Source organism: Mobula hypostoma, chromosome 13 (assembly GCF_963921235.1).
Source record: "Mobula hypostoma chromosome 13, sMobHyp1.1, whole genome shotgun sequence".
NCBI classification, from domain to species: Eukaryota; Metazoa; Chordata; class Chondrichthyes; order Myliobatiformes; family Myliobatidae; genus Mobula; species Mobula hypostoma.
Window position 1 is genome coordinate 22,201,384 of NC_086109.1, and position 19,759 is coordinate 22,221,142.

The 19,759-nt window shown below is 43.1% G+C and overlaps 1 protein-coding gene across 5 annotated transcripts in view; it reads left to right on the forward strand.

The window, feature by feature from the left end:
* The window catches only part of magi3a (membrane associated guanylate kinase, WW and PDZ domain containing 3a), a 147,713-nt gene that overhangs the window by 90,192 nt on the left and 37,762 nt on the right, over window positions 1-19,759 (forward strand). For all 5 annotated transcript variants that reach the window (XM_063065422.1, XM_063065423.1, XM_063065424.1 and 2 more), the window contains 4 exons: window positions 11,924-11,981; window positions 14,548-14,660; window positions 16,066-16,248; window positions 17,307-17,912. In XM_063065422.1, the coding sequence (XP_062921492.1) occupies window positions 11,924-11,981; window positions 14,548-14,660; window positions 16,066-16,248; window positions 17,307-17,912 (960 nt within the window). The remainder of the gene's footprint in view (window positions 1-11,923; window positions 11,982-14,547; window positions 14,661-16,065; window positions 16,249-17,306; window positions 17,913-19,759) is intronic.

Below are 19,759 nucleotides of genomic sequence, written 5' to 3' on the forward strand. Positions count from 1 at the left end.
CAGCCATCTGTGACTATGAATTCCACAGATTTGCCTTCTCCCGGCTAAAGATATTCCCCCTCAACTCTGTTTAAGGGACATTCTTGTATCCTGAGGCTGTTCAAAGCTCAGTAAATTTCTTGTTTTGGAGTTTGATGGTCATGTGTGCATGAGTCCCATCCGTCAGCGCTTGGTTGACTGCATTACTGATATTTCTTCACTGCTTTTGAAATGTCCTTTGTCGATCCCTTCATAGACAATGAACAGTGCAAGATTTGGAGTCTTGGTCTTTTGAATAGTCTTTTTTTCAATGCAGTACTGGTAATTTTACATCTGCCTTTTGAGGGTTGGCTCCCAAGATATGGGAGCTTATCTGTATTTTTGAGGGCTTGATTATCTGGAAAAAATGTTGTCTGGTGGAGCAGGGAAGGAAAAGAATTGCCTTTCTTAGACTTCTGGTGCATATCGTTCATTGAATTTTACTTGAATATGATGACCTAGAGCTCAGGCTTGGAGTACACAAGTACAGAAGTTTCATCTGCTCGGTGTAGTTCAATGACTTGATTTGTGATTTTAAAGGTTAGTTTTATTTGCCACATGTACATTGAAACATTGCAGACGTCATTTGCGTCAATGACTAACACAGTCCAAGGATGTGCTGGGAGCAGTCTGCAAGTGTCGCCACGCCAACATAGCATGCCCTTAACTTGCTAGCCCATACGTCTTTGGAATGTGGGAGAAAACCAGAGCACCCGGAGGATACCCATATGACCTTGGAGAGAGGATTCAATCTCTTTACAGACAGTAGTAGGAATTGAACCCTGATTTGCTTGCACTGCAAAGCATAATGCTAGCCTCTACGCTAGCTGTGACATTGCTTCACACCCTTTTAAAGCATCCTCACTGCAATACTGCACTTCACTTTTAACAACTTTCTAGATGGAGTGAAGTTAATTTATAGGCTAACAGAAAACTTTTAATGGTTGCATCTCCACTCCAGCTGGAAGGTTGTTGGTGAAATGCAATATTGCAACAATGACTCATCCTTGTTCTGCAGTGAACTTAAGAGCATTGTTTGCATGTCATTGCGTATGTGTCATGAATTTATAAAGGCAACCAAGTTTGAGAATTTTCTGCCATCTCCCTGGATTGACACGGCTTTTCTGAGTCAAACAAGGCTGTGGACCACAAAGGCAGGAGAGCTTGTCAAGGGCGGAGGCAGTCAGTGCCTTTGTAAGAAACAATCTAAAACTACTAAGTTTAGATGCACAGTAGAGAGTATCGTGACTGGTTGCATAACAGCCAGGTACTGAAGCACCAATGCCTAAGAACAGAAAAGCCTGCAAAAAGTCGTGGACCAAAGTGACACACACAGAATGCTGGAGGAACTTAGCAGGTGGTGGAGGAAATGCTGGAGGAATAACTCGAGTAAACGGTTGACTTTTCAGGCTGAGACCCTTGTTCAGGACTTCTTGTCCTGTTGACTCATTACTCTTTTCCAATAATGCTGCTTGACTTGCTGTGTTCCTTCAGCATGTTGTGTGTGTTGCTTTGGATTTTCAGCATATTCAGATTTTCTCGTGTTTGAAAAGCTGGTGGATACAGCCCAAAAGCCCTTCTCACCATTGAGTACATCTACAAGGAATGCTGCCACAGCATCCGTCATCAAGCACCTCTACCATCCAGACCATGTGATCTTCCTGCTGCTGCCATTGGAAAAGAACTACAGTTGTCTTGGGTCCCACACCACCAGGTCTAGGAACCTTCAACCATTGGGCTCCTGAACCAGAGTTGATGACTTAATTCGCCTCAACACTGAGCTGATTCCACAACCTATAAACTCACTTTCGAGGACTCTACTGTGTGTGTGTGTGTGTGTGCGCGCGCTCCCATTTGCCTAATGCAAACATGTTTAAGCAACTCTAGGTACCAAATATCCCATGTTTAACATAAAACTCTGACAAAACTGTTTTAAAATATGCATGTATTCCAGCGTAGTTGTGGGAGGTTATTTTTTGACACTGATCAAGAGAAAAAGACTCTTGTGTCAAAGTGAAAACAGATTTCTATAAAGTGACCTAAATTAATTACAAATATAAAACTATACTCCAAGTGACTTGGAAATTTTTTTGTATCCATCTCCTGACTTGTGTTTTTCAATAACTTTGTTTTTGTGGAGTTGCTTGGAGCGTTCTTTTGTCTTTATGTTCTTACCAGGGTACTGACTTGCCACAGCTGCCGGGCCTTCCGGATACAAGTGTATTCTTACTGCAATAAATTGAAGCACCTTGACTGCACATGGGTCTCTAAAAGCAATCTCCATTTAACTCATTGTGACATGCAAAACTAATTGGCTGCACTAGTGATGATTTGTTGTGTCATATTAAAGGGTGGTGAATACTTATGCAATCAATTAATTTGTGTTTTATATTTGTAATTAATTTAGAACAGTTTGTATAGATGTCTTCACTTTGACATGAAAGTCTTTCTTTTGCTGATCAGTGTCAGAAAAGCCAAATTAAATCTGCTGAGATTCAATGTTGTAGAACAAAATATGTAAACTTCCAAGATGCGCACAGACATGTGTGCACAGACAGACACATTTTTTAAATTATTATTTCTGTTTGCACAATTTGTCTTTTGAACATTGACTGTTTAACAGTCTTTGTGGCTTTTCAAAGATTCTGTTGTATTTCTTTGTTCTACTGTGAATGCCTGCAGGAAGATCTCAGGGTAGTATGTGGTGACATGTATGTACTCTGATAATAAACTTACTTTAAACTTGAAATTTCAAGATGTCAGTGAGGCAGTTTTTGAATCTCAAATAAGAGAAAATTTGAGGATGCTGGAAATCCAAACAACACACCCAGAATGCAGGAGGAACTCAGCAAGGCAGGCAGCATCTTGGAAAAGAGCATTCTGGACTGAAGACTTCATCAGATCTGGGATAGAGGGAAACAAGTTGATATTCAATACAGAGAGGGTGGGATCTCATCTGGTTGATTTTGGGTATACAAATGGGTGTAAACCTCCCTCAAGAAGTTACACATTCATTTACCTGGCATCATTGAAATTTAAAGTAATAAAAACTATTTATGCAGAACATAATTGGAGTTAACTACTTAACTAAGTATTCATTCACCAGCTGTGGGTGTGCCCAAGGAAAATACTACATTCCATTGAGGCCATCCACAAAGTAAATGAAAGCCCTTGTGTTTATGATATCTTTCTATCATAACAGTGCTTCAGTTGGTGATTTGAGATGTTCATGTATGCACCTATTTTGTGTACAATGACTCCAGAGATGAGGACAATGATGAGCTCTGTTCTTAGTGGTGGCTCGGCAAGCTTTGTTTGTTCCACTGAAATTCCTTCTGGATGCCATAGCATCTTTTATATTCATCCAACAAGCAGACTGCCCACGTAACAACTTCCCTCAAGATTGCCACTTCCAATGACCCAGCTCTCCTTTAGTGCCGTGTTGGCATTTCTGCCTCTACTTTGTAGTATTGTGCTGCTTGAAACCAAGTGAGATGGTGACACTGTCTGCCACTTGCGATAAGATTCATTTTGAATGTTCATTCACAGATCTTTAAAAGCTGATGGTTGAAGGGAAAGTAATTGATTGAATTAGCATTTTTGGGTAGTATCTGTAAGGCCAGGAAATATGTAGTAACAAGAGTCGTTGCTTGATTCTTGGATTATGGGCCGTTAGGTCAGCAGCTGGAAAGTAAACGTTTAAGCTTTGTGGGGATTTCCTCAATTTATATTTGTCTATTTTACAGGTGGGTTTGCCATTGAGGTTATTCTCTGGTAACAGGATGCCTAGATTGCAATATATGTACAATGCATTCTGTTGGCTGTGAGAGATTCAGTCTGTAAAGGCATGGGTATATTTTCTGTAGTTCAAGTAGATCCGAAACTGGTAATGGAGCAAACTGTTCATGTTTGCTGTCAACGCAGTACTACCTGCAAGCTGTTGTCCATCCTAAGTGCATTACCATCTTACCTTTATAGCTGGTTCTGGAACAACTATGATTAGACCATAAGACATAAGAGCAGAATTAGGCCATTAAATCATGGCTGATCTCCTCCTCAACCCCAGTTCCTGGCCTTCTCTCCATAACCTTTGATGCCATGTCCAACCAAGGGAACCTGTCCGTCTCTGCCTTAAATACATTCAACGACCTGGCCTCCACAGTTGCATATGGCAACAAATTTCACAAATTCACCACCCTTTGGCTGAAGAAATTTCTCTTGAAAGGGTGCCCCTCTATTCCTGAGCCTGTGCCCTTTTGTCCAAGACACTCCCACCATGGGAAACATCCTTTCCACATCTAGTCTGTATAGGCCTTTCAACATCAAAAGATTTCAATGAGATTCCACCCTCCCACCCCCCACAATCCTTCTGAATTCCAGCGAGTACAGACCCAGAGCCATCAAATATTCCTTGTTATGATAACTCTTTCATTCCTGGAATCATCCTCCTCTGGACCCTCTTCAATGCCAGCACGTTTTCTAAGATGAGGGGCCCAAAACTGTTCACAATACTCAAGGTGAGGCCCCACCAGTATCTTATAAAGCCTCAGCATCACGTCCTTGCTCTTGTATTCTAGACCTCTTAAAATGAATGATAACATGGCATTTGCCTTCCTCACCATTGACTCAACCTGCAAGTTAACCTTCAGGGTGTTCTGCATAAGGACTCCCAAGTCCCTCTGCATCTCAGATTCCTGGATTTTCTCCCCATTTAGAAAATAGTCCACACATTTATTTCTTATAAAGTGGATGACCATGCATTTCCCAACATTGTATTTCATTTGCCACTTTTTGGCCCGTTCTCCTAATCTGTCCAAATCCTTCTGCAGTCTACCTGTTTCCTCAACACTACTTGCCCCTCCACCAAACTTCATATCATCTGCAAACTTGGCAACAAAGCCATCTATTCCATCATCTAAATCATTGATAGACAGCATAAAAAGCAGTCCTTACACCGACCCCTGTAGAACACCACTAGTCACTGGCAGCCAACCAGAAAAGGATCCTTTTATTCCCACTCGCTGCCTCCTACCAGTCAGCCAATGCTCCAACTATGTTAGTAGCCTTCCTGTAATATTATGGGCTCTTAACTTGGTAAGCAAGGCTCATGTGTGACAGCTGGTCGAAGGCCTTCTGAAAGTCCAAATATATAATATTCACTGCATCCCCTTTATCTATCCTACTTGTAATCTCCTCAAAGAATTTCAACAGGTTCGTCAGTCAGGATTTTCCCTGAATGAAACTATGCTGACTTTGTACTATCTTGTCCTATGTCATCAAGTACTTCATAACCTCATCCTTAACAATTGACGCTAACACTGAGATCAGGCTAAGTGGTCTGTAATTTCCTTTCTGCTGCCTTCCTCCTTTCTTAATGAGTGGAGTAACCTCTTGCGGTTTTCCAGTCCTCTGGCACCATGCCAAAGTCCAATGATTTTTGAAAGATTATTTCTAATGCCGCCACAATCTCTAACACTATCTCTTTCAGAACGCTAGGGTGCAGTTCCTCTGGTCCATGTGATTTGTGTACCTTTAAGTCTTTCAACCTTCTGAGCACATCCTGTCTTGTAACAGTAGCTGCACCTACTTCTCTTTACACACTACAACATTAGGCATACTGCTAGTGTCTTCCACAGTAAAGACTGATGAAAAATACTCATTTAGTTCATTAGCCATCTCCTTGTCCCCTGCTATTATTTCTCCTGCCTCATTTTCTAGGGGTCCTATATCCACTCTCATTTCTCTTTTATGTTTTAACATACTTGAAAAAACTTTCGCTGTCCCCCCTCATTCTTCCCTGTGCCCCCCCCATATTCTTCCCACTAATTTTTGGTTCATTACATAACACCCAATCCAATATAGCTGATCACCTAGTAGGCTCAATGGCAGACTGCTCTAACAAGCTATCTCTTAGGCATTCAACAAACTCACTCTCTTGAGATCCATTACGAACCTGATTTTCCCAGTCAACATACATGTTAAAATCTCCCGAGAGTACCATAATATTGCCCCTTTGACTCAGCTTTTCTATTTCCTGGTGTAACCCGTGGTCCACCTCCCAGCCACTGTTTGGGAAGCCTATATATAACTGCCATCAATGTCCTTTTACCCTTGCAGTTTCTTAATTCAACCCACAAGGACTCAACATCTTCCGATCCTATGTCACAACTTTCTACTGATTTGATGCCATTCTTTACTAGTTGAGTCACACCACCCCTTCTGCCTGCCTTTCTATCCCTCTGACATAACGCGTAACCTTGGACATTCAGCTCCCTTCAGCTGCGATTTAATGATGGCCACAACATCATACCTGTAATAGTGCAAGAAGATCATCCACCTTATTTCTTATACTACATGCATTTAGATAAAACACCTTGAGTACTGTATTTGCTATCCTTTCTGACTCTGCATCCCTAATGATTTGATACTCAGCCTGTTGGCTGCGACAAAGTCCCATCATCTGACTGCACGCTATCTTTACTTTTTTACCTTCCGTCCTATCCTTAGTCCCTTCACTCCGGTTCCCAAACCCCTGCTGAGTTAGTTTAAACCTTCCCCAAAAGCTCTAACAAATCTGCCCGCAAGAATATTGGTCCCCCTTGCGTTCAGGTGCAACCCATCACTTTTGAGCAGGTCATCCCCCCCCCCCACCCGAAGAGATCCCAATGATCCAAGAACCTGAAGCCCTGCCCCCTGCACCAGCTTCTCAGCCATGCATTTATCTGCCATATCATCCTGTTTCTACCCTCACTAGCGTGTGGCATAGGCACCAATCCAGAAATTACTATAAGGGAGGTTCTGCTTCTCAGCTTTCTACCTAGCTCTCTAAATCTCTTTTCAGGACTTCATTGCTTTTCCTTCCTGTATAATTGGTACCAATGTGTATCAAGACATCTAGCTACTCCCCCTCCCTCTCCAAAATGTTGTGGATGTGATCTGAGACATCCCTGGCACCTGGGAGGCAACATACTATCTGGGTGTCCCATTCATATCCACAGAATCTTGTATCTTTTCCCCTCACTATCAAATCCCCTATCACTACCGCACACTCTTCTCTCTCCCTCTATCCCTTCTACAACCCTGTCACTGTGGCATTCTCCCAGGAGGTCATCCCCCACAAAAGTATCCAAAGCGGTATACTTGTTTTTGAGGGGAATGGCCACAGGGGTGCTCTGCTGTAACTGCCTATTTCCATTCCCCCGATAGTCACCCAGCTACTCGCCTCCTGCAACTTCGGGGTGATTACTTCCCTGTAACTTTGATCATTTATATCCTCGCTCTCCTATGCAAGCTGAAGGTCATCCAGTTGCTGCTCCAGATCACTAACGTGGTCTTCAAGGAGCTGCAGCCGGATACACTTCATGTAGATGTAGTTCCCTGGGAGAGTCTGGGTTTCTTACTTCTCCAACATCCGGCACGAAGAGCACACCACAGCCATTTATATGGTACAGTAAGATTGATCCTATGCTATGATTGGAAAGGGGGATGAGCAATGATCAGCCTTTCCTTCCCTGGCTTTAAGGATATTAGTAAACTGACATTTTCAGGAGTAGGCAATTTGGCCCTTTGATCCTGCTGTGCCATATCGCTGATCCCCTATCTCAGTTTCATATTCCTGCTCCTGTATCACATGGGAACCTTTGTGCCAAGAAAACTAGCTATCTGTCTCCTTGAATACCTTCGGTGATTTGTCTTTGAGCTCAGGTGGTTTACAACCAGGGCTGGTGGCTTGTCAGAGATCAGATTATTGTACATAGTTTCATAGCATGTCAACTCAACTTCAAGATTACCAGAGATGAAGCTCATTGCTTTTTTTTAAACTAAATATTGAAATATGGGCATTTACAAGGTTTGCACTTGCATTTTGGAACATACTTTAATAACTTTCCTCAAACTTCCTGTCTGGAAATGATCTGCTAAGTCATTTATGCCAGAAATACTGAATTTGTATGCAATATTTATATAAAATACAATGATGTCTAGAGTGGTGGAATAGGTATCCTGGCAGGCAGGTTTACTAGAGCTGTTAAACTAGTTTGGCAGGGGGGTGGCAATCAGAATGTGAATGCAGAGATTAGGGTAGAAGGACAAGGGCATGATGCTAGGTGTTCTGAGTTGGTGAGGAAGGACAGGCAAGGGACAAAACATTAATGTAGCCAGTTAGAGGGGTTGAAATGTGTCTATTTCAACGCTAGGAGTATTAGGAATAAAGGGGATGAATTTAGAGCATGGATCAGTACGTGGAACTACTATGTTGTGGCCATTACTGAAACTTGGTTGGAGGAAGGGCAGGATTGGCTGATGCAGATACCGGGGTTTAGGTGTTTTAAAAGGAATAGGATGGGAGGTAGAAAAGGGGGGGGGGGGAGTAGCATTACTGATCAGGGATAGTATCACGGCTATAGAAAGGGAGGAAGCTGCAGAGGGAGTGTCCACTGAGTCGGTGTGGGTGGAAGTCAGAAATAGGAACGGATCAATCACTGTGCTGGGATTAGTCTATAGGCCCCCAAATAGCCTTCGGGACACTGAGGAGCAGATAAGCAGGCAGATTTTAGAATGGTGCAGGAAATACAGGGTTGTAGTTATGGGTGATTTCAACTTCCCTCATATTGACTGGCACCTCCTGACTGCAAGGGGGATAGATGGGGCTGAATTTGTCAGGTGTGTTCAAGGAGGATTCCTGACACAGAACGTGGACTGACCGACGAGAGGAGAGGCCGTACTGGATCTAATTCTGGGTAATGAACCTGGTCAGGTGGCAGACTTCTTGGTGGGGGAGCATTTTGGTGAGAGTGACCACAACTCTCTTAGCTTCAGCATAGCTATGGAAAAGGATAAAAACAGACAAAATGGGAAAGTGCTTAACTGGGGAAGGGATAACTATGAAGGGATGAGGCAGGAACTAGCGAGAGTAAATTGGAAACAGATGTTCAAGGGTGAAAGCACAGAAGTAATGTGGAGTAAGTTTATGGACCACTTGTGCTGGGTTCAGGATAGGTTTGTCCCACTCAGACAAGGAAAAAATGGTAGGAAAAGGGAACCATGGCTGACGAAACACGTGAGGCAACTCGTCAAGAAGAAGGAAGCATATGTAGGATATAAGAAGCAGAAGGGGCTCATGAGAAATGTAGGGTAGCTAAGAAGGAGTTTAAGAAAGGACTTTGCTTCAGTATTCACAAGTGAAAAGGACTTTGATCAGCGTGAGGTTGAAATAGAACAGGCCTGTGTGCTGGACAATGTGGAGATTAAGGAAGAAGTGTTGGATCTTCTTAAAAACATCAAGATTGTTAAGTCCCCAGGGCCAGACGTGATATACCCCAGGTTGCTGTGGGATATGAGAGAAGAGATCACTGGAGCAGTAGCTCTGATCTTTGAATCCTCTTTGGCTGCAGGGGAGGTGCCGGAGGACTGGAGAATGGCAAATGTAGTTCCCTTGTTTAAAAAAGGTATAGGGAGAATCCTGGGAACTATAGACTGGTGCGTCTTATGTCAGTGGTCTGCAAACTTTTGGAAAGGATTCTTAAGGATAGGATCTACGAGCATTTGTAGACATACAGTTTACTCAAGGATAGTCAACATGGCTTTGTGAAGGGAAGGTCGTGCCTCACAAGCCTAACTGAGTTTTTTGAAGAGGTAACAAAAGAAATTGATGAGGGTAGGGCGGTAGATGTGGTCTACATGGATTTTAGCAAGGCATTTGACAAGGTCCCCCACAAGAGACTCATCCGAAAAGTCATGAGGCATGGGATCAGTGGAACTTTGGCTGTTTGGATAAAAAAAATTGGCTTACAGGAAAAAAGCAGAGGGTAGTAGTGGAAGGAAAGTATTCTGCCTGGAGGTCGGTGACTAGTGGAGTGCCGCAAGGATCTGTCCTGGGACTCCTGCTCTTGGTGATTTTTTTTTTTATAAATGGCCTGGATGAAGAGGTAGAAGGATGGGTGAGTAAGTTTGTGGATGACACGAAGATTGGAGGAGTTGTGGATGGAGCTGTAGGTTGTCGAAGGTTACAAGAGGATATAGACAGGATGCAGAGTTGGGCAGAAAAGTGGCAGATGGAGTTCAATCTGGATAAGTGTGAGGTGATGCATTTTGGAAGGACAGACCAGAAGGGTACAGGGTTAATTGTCAGTTACTTAAGAGCATGGATGAACAGAGCAACCTTGGGGTTCAAATTCATACATCCCTCAAGGTCACTGCACAGGTTGATAGGATAGTTAAGAAGGTCTATGGGATGCTAGGCTTCATTAATAGGGTGATTGAATTCAAGAGTAGAGAGGTCATGTTGCAACTCTACAAAACTCTGGTGAGACCACACCTAGAGTATTGTGTTCAATTCTGATCTCCTCTTTGTAGGAAGGATGTGGAAGCTATGGAGAGGGTGCAGAGGAGATTTACCAGGATGTTGCCTGGATTAGAAAACAAGTCTTATGAGGCAAGGTTAGCAGAGCTGGGACTTTTCTCTTTGGAGCATAGAAGGATGAGAGGGGACTTGACAGAGGTCTGCAAGATTATGAGAGGCATAGGTAGAGTGGATAGCCAGTACCTGTTTCCCAGGACACGAATAGCAAACACCAGAGGGCATATGTACAAAGTTAAGGGAGGGAAGTTTAGGGGAGACATCAGGGGTAAGTTTTTTTACACAGAGTGTTGTGGGTGCCTGGACTGACTTGCCAGGGATGGTGGTGGAGGCTAAAACATTAGGGGTATTTAAGAGCCTCTTGGACAGGCACATGGATGAAAGAAAAATAGAGGGTTATGGGGTGGTGTGGGTTTAGTACTTTTTTAAAGAAGAAATATATGGGTCGGCACAACATCGAGGGCCGAAGGGCCCGTACTGTGCTGTAGTATTCTAGTGTCTAGTAGCTTTTGGAGGTGAGGTACCTTTGTTTGCCTGATTCTTTTAAGATTTTGCTTTGTTTTAGCTTATACCAATTAAGGAGATATAATGGGTAGAGGAGTTAATACCTCTGAAAATCTTGATTAGTTTGTCTGGCAGCCTTAATTGACATTCATCTAGCCAGTTTACAATGTAACATTTAAAATCCTCTCTGCTTTCTGTTGAATCTTTGCTCTATCTTGTCCAAGGTTCATACATTTCAACCACTTCCCTCCCCCACCTCATAGAACTAAAATTTAGTGCAAAATACTAAACGCTGTGCTCCAAGTTGTCTGATTTAATGTTATAAAAATACAGCGGGGCTCTCAGTATTTTCCAACCCTCTTGAGCTAAAAGTCGGAATTCAATCATGTTTTGTACCTGCGGGTTATCTTTTAATGATTAGTGTCTGTCAGCACTGTGCTCCCTTTGCTCCTAAAAGATCCTAAGTAGATGACAACTACTAGTTTTGTATACTCAATTTATCTTGCTCCCATTTATACATATAATTTGCACACTTGCAAGTGCAGCATTCTATTCCTATCTGGTGTAAATCTGAGGCCTTATTTATACCCTAAAGCAATACTACTTGACCCATTCATCTGTCAGAACATCATCCTTTATTGTAATGCTGTCTTGCACCTCCTGACTATAACCATGTGACAGGTGTGCCTCCCGTCTTAATGCTTAGTTTTTCTAATGTTCTTGTTTGGAATCCATATTGCCAACATCAATAGAAACTTGTTCTATCCACTATGCTGGTAGCCATCTTTAATTCTACTAGAATAGTCACCTATGATTTATAATCCACATACATGAAAGCCGATATTCTAATTATTTGATACCTGCTTGCACCACAATTTAATAAACCAGGGCTGGAAATGGAAAGAGTAAATAGTCCCACTCATGGCATGAAATCTGAGGTGCTGGTTGCTATATGTTGTGGTTTATGGCTGTTATCTATACTGAGTTGGAGTTGACTTTTATTTGTGGAATTGATCAAACTGTTCTTTAATTTCAAAATTGCAGAGCTTCCATACGGCTGGGAAAAGATCAGTGATCCAGTTTATGGCTTCTACTACATTGAGTAAGTTGTCCCAAAATATAAAGTATAACTCTATGGCTTCTACTACATTGAGTAAGTTGTCCCAAAATATAAAGTATAACTCTATCTGTTTGGAACTAGTCTTGCCCAACTGTTTTGATACAAGCTTGTACGAAAGCTTTTTGCACATGGTTTTTCCCTGCTGTTGAAGCTGCATGTAGTAGCAGTTGTGGTGCAAATTTCAAGTGTTGAGTGTCACCTAGCCTAGTCAGGTAGTAAATGGCTGCTGATTCCTACCTGTTGAGGTATTAATGTCAAGCTTGTTGCTATTTTTAAGTTCCAAGTGTTCCTGTTGCATCATCTGTACACTCAAGCCCTTCTGTTTCAAGGAGATTTTCTTTTCACTGCCTACCTTGCTGTTCATACACCTGTTGTGCACAAATTAAATATGCAGCCCAGCTTCCCTGCCTAATTTAATATCTTGCTGATAATTTCCTATACCGATTGTACGGCTATCATTTAATTGAGGTTCATTTATATCTTGTGTTGAATACCAACTTGTATTATGTACATTTTAAGTTGTGGAGTCTTGGAAGTTTTGCTTTATATCATCATTGCTCCTGATCAATAATTGCTCCTACCTTTCGCTCTATAATAGCTTGCCTTTTGTTCTTGTTGCCATGTAGTGCATTCTTCAAGGTCCTGTAGTCAAAAACGAAGTAACTCTAACATCTTTTAGTACTGAAAGCCATTAATTAAAAATACTTTCTTTGTCCATCCACCATGATCCCTATTATGTCTACTCACCAGAGAAGCCCTTCCACATCCGTGCTGTCTCAGTTTAGCATGCCTTTTCCATCAACCCTTGACAGTATCACTGCAACACATAAAATGGTGGTGGAATTCAGGAGGCCGGTCAGCATTGATGGAAAAGAGTGTAGTCAACGTTTTGAGCTGAAACCCTTCATTGAGACTGGAAAAAAAAAGATGAGAAGTTAGAGCAAGAAGTTAGGGGAGGTGAGGAAGAAGTACAGAGTGGTAGATGATGGGTGAAACGGAGAGGAGGAGGGATGAAGTAAAGAGCTGGGAAGCTGGTAGGTGAAAGAGATAGAAGGCTGGAGAAGGGGGAATCTGGTGGGAGGCCATGGAATAAAGGATGGGGGAGGTTAATGGGTAGGAAAGGAGATCAGGTGAGAGAGGAAAATGAGAATGGTGGGGGGGGGGGGCAATTACCAGAAGTTTGAGAAATTGATGTTCATGCCATCAGGTTGAGGGCTACCCTGACAGAACATAAAGTGTTCCTCTTCCAACCTGAATGTGGCCTCATTGCAGCAGTAGGGGTGGCCATTGACTGACATGATGGAATGGGAAATAGAATTGAAATCGGTGGCTACTGGGAAGTCCTGCTTTTTGTGGCAGACGCAGCGTAGCTGCTCGGTGAATTAGTCTCCCAATCTACATCGTGTCTCACCAATAAACAGTAGGCTACACTGGGAGCATTGGATACAGTAAATGACCCCAACAGACTCGCAGGTGAAGTGTCGCCTCACCTGGAAGGACTGTTTGGGGCCCTGAATGGTAGTGAAGGAGACGGTGTAGGGCACTTGTTCTGCTTGCAAGTGTAACTGCTAGGAGGGAGATTGGTGGGGAGGGATGAATGGACAAGGAAGTGATCCTTGTGGAAAGTGGTGGTGAGGGACAGATATGCTTGGTGGGATCCTGTTGGAGATGGCAGAAGTCAAGGAGAATTGTGCTAGATGCAGGGCTACTGGAATGGTAGATGAAGACAAAAGGAGCCCTGTCCCTAGTGGAGTGTGTGGCAGGATGGGGTGAGGGCAGCGTTGATGGTGGAGGAAGGAAAGCCCCTTTCTTTGAAGAAGGAATGCACCTCATTAGTTCTGGAATGAAAAGCCTCATCCTGAGAGCAGATGAGGCAAAGATGGAGGAACAGAGAGAAGGGAATGGCATTTTTATAAGTGACAGGGTGCGAAGAGGGATAATCCAGTTAGCTGTGAGTATCAGTGGGTTTGTCAAGGGTTGATGGAAAGGGCATGCTCTAGATAAACTGTCTCCAGCGGTGGAGACAGATATCGAGAAAGGGGAGGGAGGTGTCGGAAATGGACCAGGTAAATTTGGGGATAGGATTGGAGTTGGAGAAAGAATGTCAGTACTACTCTGGAGCTTTTTTCTCTCGTAAGGCCATTAAGGATCCCCACCGCTGAACTGATTACTTTTGCTGTCTTTCACTAATTTATCTTTTGTACATGTTTCTTACTATTATTTATAGTATTTTAACTATTGCACTGTAGTGCTGCCGCAAAACAAGTTTCATGACATAATAAACCTGATTCTGTTCTGAAACAACTTGGCACCCTGTGGATAATTCTAATGCTGTGATCCTTCTGATAACTTACTGAGCTGTAAGAAAACTTTGTGTTTTCTTTACATTTTGAGAAAAGGTGGGCCATCGTGCAGGGCTTTGTTGACAGTCTCTGTTAAAGATGAGTGTATTACAGAATCTGCCGGAAACTTTGTTGGTCGTAGTGCAAGTTGTTGCTCAGACTGTTCTCTTTGCCTTTTTCCCCGTCACCCCATCTGAACCTCTCAGCCATGTAAACCAGAGAACCCAGTTTGAGAATCCAGTCATTGAAGCAAAGCGGAAAAAGCAGCTGATGTATCATCGGGACAGTCAGCGAGCGATGCACGGGGATCAGCGGCCAGGTACTGCAGTCTGCATTTAGGAAGGGAAAAACCTTTCATCTGTATTTGTCCTTCCATCACCTCCTGACATCCCAAGTCATTTAAAATCCCATAAAAGGTTGCTTGATTCCAATAAAAGCAGCCAAATTTCCAAATGCAAGCTCTCACCATAAGCACCGAGATAAAGTATCAGAGGGCACGGGTATTGGTTGAAAGGTAAAAAATGCACAAGTATTGGTTCACTAATATACAGCATGCGCACTTAACCATTTGTTAAAATCTGATGTCTGTCTGGCAAATTCACATTTATTTTCCTTAATTTCTTATTGATTAAATATAAAATTTCATGACAGGGGATTCCAGCATCAGATTTTCTTGTTCTCTCCCTCTGTAGTTTTATCCACTTCTCTACTCTTTCCACCTTTGCCTCGTCCTGTCTTATTTTATTTTTAGTTACTTAGAGAAACGGCGCATTAGGGCTAGGCCCTTCTGGCCCTTCAGGTTGCACCATCCAGCAATCCACCTATTTAACCCCGTCCCAATCATGGGACAATTTCCAATGACTAAATAACCTGTGGGAGGAAACCAGAGCACCCAGAGAAAATCCATGCATTCCACAGGGAGGTTGTACAAACTCCTTCGAGGATGCTAGAATTGAGCCCCTAACTCTGACATCCCAAGCTGTAATGGCACTGTGCTAACCCCTATGCTGTCATGGCGCCCCATGGTATATGTCACTGCCCTGCACACAGTCCTCCCCTCTTCTGCCCGCTCAAATATCTTGGGAATTAAAAGTGAAATTTGTTATCAGATAGCACATGCCAAATGAGAACAGGTTTTTATGACTCAGGTGAAATAAAAATCTACACATGCCCTTTCATTTAATCTCTCTCTTGTTTCTGTAAGCTTTGCTTCAAAATTAAGAAAGGAAATAATTTCAAGAAATATTGAGCTTTCTGCTTCGGACACTTTCCAAATGAGCACAGTGGTTTTGCACCCCTCTTTAACACATGGATATGGAAGCAATAGCAGCTGGAATGTGCACAGAGGTAAACTCTCCCTGTACACTGAAACATCCAGCTCTACAAACAGCAATGAAACATGAATAATAAAGTATCGGGTCAAAGGTAGGTTTATAAAGAAAGAGCTGACAGATTATTGCTTTAAGTTAACCAAGAGACTCTAGCCTAGAAAATTGATTACTTAAGCTGAGGATACTCGCCCACCTCCACAGTGCCTCCTTTTTTTTTGCCCTTCCACTTTTGCGTTCTTGCTTGCTCTCTTCTCCGCTCCCCTCCTCTCCCAGTCACTTTATCTCAAATACAATCACAGAACAAATCCAATTGAAAAAATTTTGATTTTGAGCCCAGTCACCACTTAAAATATACTTTGTTTGCTTCTCTTTCCAACAACCACCTTGCATTAGAGAGACCAATGTTTACGCGGGATCCCTCGCACCTTCAGGGAATGCTCATTAGGACGACACTTCAGAAGAGTGCTATGGGGTTTGGTTTCACAATCATTGGTGGAGACAGTCCAGATGAATTCTTGCAGGTGAAAAATGTGATTCAAGATGGACCAGCTGCTCAGGATGGCAACATGATGGCAGGCAAGTGTCCCATTCTGGAACTTCTGGGAATTTGCATTAACAGCAGGGCTTCCCCACGGTAATACATTAAAGGGCAAGGGGGTGAGTGTTGTGGAGAGCTAGGCTGGGAAATAATAAGTGAGGAGAATGGGATAGAACTTTTGATTAAAAAGGAGATAAGAGGTTAAGGGGAGTAGAGAAAGAAAGATTTAAGGTCCGGTACATACAGTGAAGTGTGTTGGCTTGCATCATTGACCAACACAGTCCAAGAAATGTGCCAGAGGCAGCCCACTGGTGTCGCCACACGTTTGTGCTGGCATTGCATGCCCACAACTCAATACTGTACCCCTAACCATACATTTTTGGAATGTGCGAAGAACAAAAACATCTGGAGGAAACCCATGAGGTAATGTGGAGAACATACAAATTCCTCACAGAAATGGACCCTGAGCGGTGATTGCTGGTGCTGTAAAGTGTTCCACTAACCACTAGACCACTGTATTGACCCCTGCACTATCGCGCTGCATTCAGTATGCAGGAAGGTGGAAGACAAAGGACTGGAATCAAGTGGACCAAGAACTGTTGGAGAGTAAACGTGGACCGTGGTGGAAGTGGGAGGAATGAGTCCGGGGTGAATTAATCTAGGCAAGGGAAATTGAAAAAAGGAAATGGGAAATCACACGAACCTAGGGGGAACGAAACATGTGGATATGTGTGAGGGGAGAGAGATCAGGAGTGTGACCGCAGGAAGGAACGGAAATGAGTGGAGCACAAGAAGAGAAGTTTGGAACTTTGGGATCCAGTGTGGTGGCATTGGGGTGTTGAATCTCTGTCCGGAGGCTATGCTTCCTTTCTTGAAGTTCTTTTTAAGAGGTAAACTGGTAGGTGTGAATTGGAGCAGGAGACCGGAGCAGTTGGTCAGTATTTCTTATTGCTGCTTTATCACCTGGTTATTAATTTACTTCAATGTTTAGTTTAGAGTAGATAAAGCTGTGGCATTGCCTCATGGGACATGCCTTAACAAGTCCCTAATGTGGTATATGTTAATCTGATTGTTTCGTTTGGGCTTTTATCTGCAGGTGATGTAATAGTGTACATAAACAGTACTTGTGTCCTTGGGCAGACTCACGCCGACGTTGTGCAGCTTTTCCAGTCTGTTCCCATCAACCAGACAGTGAAGCTGATTCTGTGTCGCGGCTACCCACTTCCCGTCGACACGCAGGTGCCAACCATCGACGTAGTGAGTGCCACTCCTGCCCTTGACGGGCTACCTCTAGCTGCAAAACAGGCAAGTGCCCCCCAGAGCCATCAGACCTCAGCCGGGCTCCCGGACCACAGTGGGAGAGAGGCCCCAGCGGGTGGTGTCGAACGCTTAAACGGACCTTACCTGGGCCTGACTGAAGACCGATCGTCAATGACCTCATCGGCAGGTTCGCAGCCTGAGACTCTCACCATCCCACTGCTCAAGGGGCCAAAAGGTTTTGGTTTTGCCATAGCGGACAGCCCAGCCGGGCAGAAAGTGAAGATGATCCTAGACAGCCAGTGGTGCAAAGGTCTACAGAAAGGTGATGTCATCAAGGAGGTTAACCATCAGAGCATGCAGCAGCTGAGCCATGCCCAGGTGGTGGAGATCCTGAAGGACTGGCCTGTGGGGAGTGAAATATCACTGCTGGTCCAACGAGGAGGTTTGTTATTGCATTATTAACACTGCACCAATAATTTTTGAATCATCCCAATGAATTGTCCTGCTTAGCCCACTGAGTCTTTAACTACTATTGGATGGATGTGGTGTCTTTAGAGAGGGTGCAGAGGAGATGCCAAGATGCTCTCTAGTCTTGGCAGCATGTCTTATGAAGATGGGTTAAGTGAGATGGCGCTTTTCTTTTTGGAGCAAAGGACGATGAGAGGTGACTTGATGATAGAGGTGTACAAGATGCTAAGTGGCATAGATGTAGTAGATGGCTAGTGACTTTTCCCCCATAGTGCAAATGACTAAATTGAGGGGGTGTGATTTTTAAAATGTCTGGAGAAAAGTATGGGGGATGTTTTTTTAAAAATGGAGAGTGGTGGGTCTATGGAATGCCCTGTCAGTGGTAGTGGTAGAGATAGATACATTAAGGGCATTTAAGATGGTCAGGTTATGCTTGAGGGAAGGGTTAGTTTGATCTTGGAGTAGGTTAAAAGATCAGCACAACATCGAGGGCCAAAAGTTTGATGTTCCTCTCTACAATTTAAAAATAAAAGGAATTATGTATCCACGGGAACGAGTAGTATGACTTACTGGGTTAAACCAGAGTTGTGAACTTAAACTTATTGAACAGGTTTAAGTATTCTCTTCTCTGGAACAGAGAATACGAAGTAAACTGCAATCATAGGGATTGGATACTGTTGATGTACAGGAAATTTCCAGAGAAAATTTCATGTCAGACCAAGTAAATTTCAGATGAAATATTCAGCTCTCAATTCTGGTTTAATCCAGCGTGTCTTCGTACTCTTTCTCTGATCTCCATATTTCCTTTTGTTTTAATGTGCAGACAGGAACTGTAGTTGAAGAGTGGGCTAAACATTGGGATGAACTAAGTGAAAAATTTAGAAACAATGTCCTTGTCTAGAGTGCGTATAATTTGGGCCATTCCTAATTGTCCTTCAATTGATGATGGTGGTGAGCAAACATCTTGAAAGGATTCAGTGCTTCTGGTGAGGGCCCTTTCTCAATACTCTCTGGTACAGAATTCCAGGATTTAGAATCTGAAGATGTAGCAATCATACTAATTTTTTCTAGAGATACAACATGGAACAAACCTTTCTGGCCCAATGAGCCATACCAATCAGCAACCCACTAATTTAACACTAACCTAATCATATAACAATTTACAATGACCAATTAATCAGTACATCTTTGGACTATGGGAGGAAACCAGAGCACCCAGAGGAAGCCCACATGCTCACAGGGAGAATATACAAACTCCTTATGGATGGTGCCAGAAATGATTTCTGAACTCTGGTACGCCCTGAGCTGTAATAGTGTGACGCTCACTCAGGCGAGTGTATGACTTTTAAGGGACGCTGCAAGCACTGATGTTCCTTGCATCTGCCCTATCTCTTTCTGGATAGTGATGGTCATGGGTTTGTAAGATATTCCTTGAAGAGGCTTGGCTAATAACTGGAGTGCATTTTGTAGATGCCACTTGCTGCACCATTGGTCGAGGGAATGAATACTTAGGGTGGTGGATGGGGTACCAGTCAAGTGATGCTTAGTCTTGGATGGTTTTAAGCCTCAAGTATTGTGGCAGCTGCACTTGGGTATCCCATAACATTCCTGACTTGTGCCTTGAGGTCACAAGTGTTGACTCACTTCCTTCAGAATATCTAGCCCCTAGCCTGACTTAGTAACAGTAGTATTTATACAGTTGGTCCAGTTTGCTTCCCACCAACCCTGCCCATCCACTCCCTCTTTGAGAATATTTGTCATTGACCTTGAATATCAAAAGCAGTTGGTTGCAGTTTCTCCTGTTAAACTTTTTTTGCACTG